Raw genomic sequence first — 4,120 nt, forward strand, 5'->3', positions numbered from 1 at the left:
AAAAAAAAAAAGAAAAGAAAAGAAAAATAGAGCAGAGTATATCAGCTCTATTTTAGACAAGGGACAGAAAAGGCCTATCTGAAGAGGTGGCTTTGACGATTAGAGATTATGTCAATGGGCAGAGTATTGAAGTTTAGATTTTAGAATTGGGATGACAAGGTCTAGGGCAGAACCCGTGGGAGTCAGGGTCTGGAGGTCCCTGGAGTTTGTCATCTGATCTTGGTCTTTGGACCCTTGACATCTTTTCTGACTTTTGACCCCCATATCCTATCTCCCTGACCTCTGACTTATTTTTTGAGGCAGAGTCTCACTCTGTGACCCAGGCTGGAGAGTGCAGTAGTGAGATCTCGGCTCACTAACTTCTGCCTTCTAGAGTAGAATCAAGTGATTCTCCTGCCTCAGCCTCCTGAGTAGCTGGGATTACTACCACCACACCTGGCTAATTTTTGTATTTTTAGTAGAGATGGGGTTTCACCGTGTTGGTCAGGCTGGTTTCGAACTCCTGACTTTAGGTGATCCACCTGCCTTGGCCTCCCAAAGTGCTAGGATTACAGTCGTGGGCCACTGCGTCTGGCCAGTTTTTGTTGTTTTTGAGACAAAAGTCTCACTGTCTCCCAAGTTGGAGTGCAGTGCTGTGATCTCAGCTCACTGCAGCCTCCACCTTCTGGGTTCAAGTGATTCTCCTGCCTCAGTCTCCCAAGTATCTGGGATTACAAGCACGCGCCTCCACATCTGGCAAATTTTTTTTTTTTGTTTTTGTTTTTGTTTGAGACAGAGTTTTACTGTTGTCGCCCAGGCTGCAGTGCAGTGGCGAGATCTTGGCTCACTGAAAGCTCCTCCTCCTGGGTTCAAGCGATTCTCTTGCTTTAGCCTCCCAAGTACCTGGGATTACAGGTGCACCTCACCACACCTGGCTAATTTTTTGTATGTTTAGCTTAGTAGAGGTAGGGTATTGCCATGTTGGGCAGGCTGGTCTCGAACTCCTGACCTCAGGTGATCCGCCTGCCTTGGCCTCTCAAAGTGCTGGGATTACAGGCATGAGCCACTGTGCCTGGCCCTAATTTTTGTGTTTTTAGCAGAGACAGGGTTTCACCATGTTGGCCAGGCTGGTCTTGAACTCCTGACGTCCAGTAATCCGCCCATCTAGGCCTCCCAAAATGTTGTGATTACAGGTGTGAGCCACCGCGCCTGGTCTAAACAACCAGATCTTGCATGAACTGAATGAGAATTCACTCATTATCAAGGAGATGGTGCAAAGCCATTCATGAGGGGTTCGCCTCCATGATCCAATACCTCCCACCAGGCCTCACCTCCAACACTGGAGATGGCATTTCAGCATGAGGTTTGGAAGGGACAGATGTCTGAACTGTATCAGCACGTCTGTTCGTGTGCTCTCGCTGTGCCTATTTGGGGATAGTTTTTCTAGCGGTTGTGTTAGACCCAGGGGAGCCATAGAGAGCATGATGGAGGGGAAGGAGGCCTGGATGGGATGGGTCCCGGGAGGATCTGTGGTGTTTGAGAGCTTCTTTATGGACATTTGTGTTCGGGTGCTCCTGAGACGGCTCTCATCTTCAGTGTGTTTGTCACCTTTCATGTTCCAGCAGCTCAGTGAGGCACCTGGAGGGAGAGAAGGGGTAGTGAACACAGGGGCGGTGGCTGTGGCCTGAATCTGCTTCTCCGTTGATCCTTCCAGGTTTCTAGTCACATCCAGGTTTTGGCCCGAAGGAAATCGAGGGAAATCCAGTCCAAGTTGAAGGTAGGAACCAAAGCAGACATCCTGAGAGGGGGACAGAGACTGGGGGTGGGGGACCAAGACCCAGAAAGAGAGGGACAGAGACCCAGGGACAGGGGGACAGAGACTTAGAGGGGGGAGGACCGAGAGCCAGAGACAAAGGGACAGAGACCCAGGGAGAGGGGGACAGAGACTTGGGGGAGGGGACCGAGACCCAGAGAAAGAGGGACAGAGACCCAGAGACAGAGGGGGACAGAGACCTCAGGTGAGGGACCTCTGTGGACAGGGCGGGGGGTGCAGTCATCCAGGTGGGGAGTCAGTGGCCCATAAAGGGAGATGCCTAGCGATGGTGGTGTGGTTGCTGAGACCCTGGGCAGGGAGCGATAGCATGGAGAGGGCTGAAGGGTTTTGCTCAGGACAGTGGGAAGGATGAGCCATCGGTCCCCTCCCTTGACCACTGTTCCTGTCCCCCTCCCTTCCCTCTGCTCCTGTCCCTCCTTTCCCTCTTCCTGGCGGTCTCATTTCTTCCCCAGTCTTGTGCTGTGAAAGCCTCCTCTTCATCTCCGCTGGGTGGTTTTCCTATTTCCTGGCCTTCGTGTGATCTTCCTACTCTTTGTGCCCAGAAATCTTCCTTCCCTGGTGGAGAGTCCTCATTCATTTCCTTTTCCTCATCCTTCGGATTTCCTGGTTCCCCTTGGCCAGAGACCCTCATTTTCTCCTCCTTCTGGGTGTGCGGGGTTTTTCTGTCGCTTTTTCTGGACTTGGGGACAGTCGCTTCCTGTTTTTGTTTTTGTTTTTGTATCCAGCAGCTTTCCCTTTCTTTCTCTCTAGGTCTGAAACCCTTCCCTTCCGGTCTTTTCTCTACCTTCTCTGTTCCCTGTCTGTTCTGTCTGGATTAGGAAACATTCACCTCGTCTTCCCGCTGGCCCTGAAATTCTCATTTCCTGTCTCCTGGACATCTGGGAACCTTCTGGCTTTCCTTGTTCTAGAAACCCTCATCACTGTCTTTCTGGGCAGGGAGCCCCTTTTCCCCTCCAGGGCTGGCCAACTCCACTTCCTGTTCTCCATCCATCCCTTGGCACTGCTCAGCTCAGGGTGGCGGGGCTGTGCGGGCGGATAGGGCAGGGAGGTGGGGGAGTCCGGGCTGCACTTCCTAAGTCATGTTTTCTTTCCTCCTTTGGCACCCTCCCCCACCCCCACGGGCAGGCCCTGAATGTGGTAAGTCCCCTTGCCCATCCTCCCACTCACGCTCACTTCAGACTAGTGCCCCGTCCCTGAGGAGGGGCAGAGGGCTGTGGTGAGAGGTTCAAACCTCCCCCAACCCAACCCTTTGCCATTATTTTTTCCTTTTTTTTTTTTTTTTGGAGACAGGGTCTTGCTCTGTCGTCCAAGCTGGAATGCAGGGGCGTGATCTCCACTCACTGCAACCTCTGCCTCCTGGGTTCCAGAGATTCTTGGGCCCCAGCTTCCCTAGAAGCTGGGATTATGGGTGTGCGCCACCACACCTGGCTAATTTTTGTATTTTTAGTAGAGACAGGGTTTCACCATGTTGGCCAGGCTGATATTGAACTCCTGACCTCAAGTGATCTGTCCACCTCGGGCTACCAGAGTGCTGGGATTACAGGCGTGAGCCACCACGCCCGGCCACCAACCCTTTACCTTGACTCCCCACCTCTGCACCTCCCCATCTTTGCCCCACCCTGGCACCACCCCCCTCTTGCCATGTTGACTGGGATGCCACTCTCACATGAACTTCCACCTCCTCCTCCAGGACCAGGTTTCCAAAGACAAGGCTTTCCAGACAATGGCGACCATGTCCTCTGCCCAGCTCATCTCTGCACCTTCCCTGCAGGCCAAACTGGGTCCCACCGGTCCTCAGGTGGTCCAGGTTGGGGATTGTGGGACTTGGGGGCAAAGGGGGATGGATGGGGCTGCAACTGTCCACAGGGGACTGACCAGCCATTTTTCTTTGTGTCCTATCCAGGCCTCTGAGCTTTTCCAGTTTTGGTCTGGGGGATCTGGGCCCCCCTGGAATGTTGCAGAGTGAGTATTATGTATCCTGGTTCAGCACCTGCCCCCCACCCTCACACCTCCACAGAGACCTTTCTCACTCCGCCATCTAGCTCCAATCTCCCCTCTTTTGTTTATTTATTTATTTATTGACATGGAGTCTTGCTCTGTCGCCCAGGCTGGATTACAGTGGTATGATCTCGGCTCACTGCAACCTCCACCTCCTGGGTTCAAGCAGTTCTTCTGCCTCAGCCTCCCGAGTAGCTGGGACTACAGGTGCCTGCCTCCATGCGTGGCTAATTTTTGTATTTTTAGTAGAGATGGGGTTTCACCATGTTGGCCAGGCTGGTCTTGAACTCCTGACCTCGTGATCCACCC

The 4,120-nt window shown here is 52.9% G+C and overlaps 1 protein-coding gene across 1 annotated transcript in view; it reads left to right on the plus strand.

Annotated features, from left to right (window-relative positions):
* The window catches only part of TEAD2 (TEA domain family member 2), a 23,486-nt gene that overhangs the window by 5,650 nt on the left and 13,716 nt on the right, over positions 1-4,120 (plus strand). The window contains exons 4-7 of the mRNA XM_011946523.1: positions 1,694-1,756; positions 2,939-2,950; positions 3,504-3,620; positions 3,717-3,775. Of these exons, the coding sequence (XP_011801913.1) occupies positions 1,694-1,756; positions 2,939-2,950; positions 3,504-3,620; positions 3,717-3,775 (251 nt within the window). The remainder of the gene's footprint in view (positions 1-1,693; positions 1,757-2,938; positions 2,951-3,503; positions 3,621-3,716; positions 3,776-4,120) is intronic.

This window comes from Colobus angolensis, unplaced genomic scaffold (genome assembly GCF_000951035.1).
Source record: "Colobus angolensis palliatus isolate OR3802 unplaced genomic scaffold, Cang.pa_1.0 Scaffold25, whole genome shotgun sequence".
Lineage (NCBI taxonomy): Eukaryota > Metazoa > Chordata > Mammalia > Primates > Cercopithecidae > Colobus > Colobus angolensis.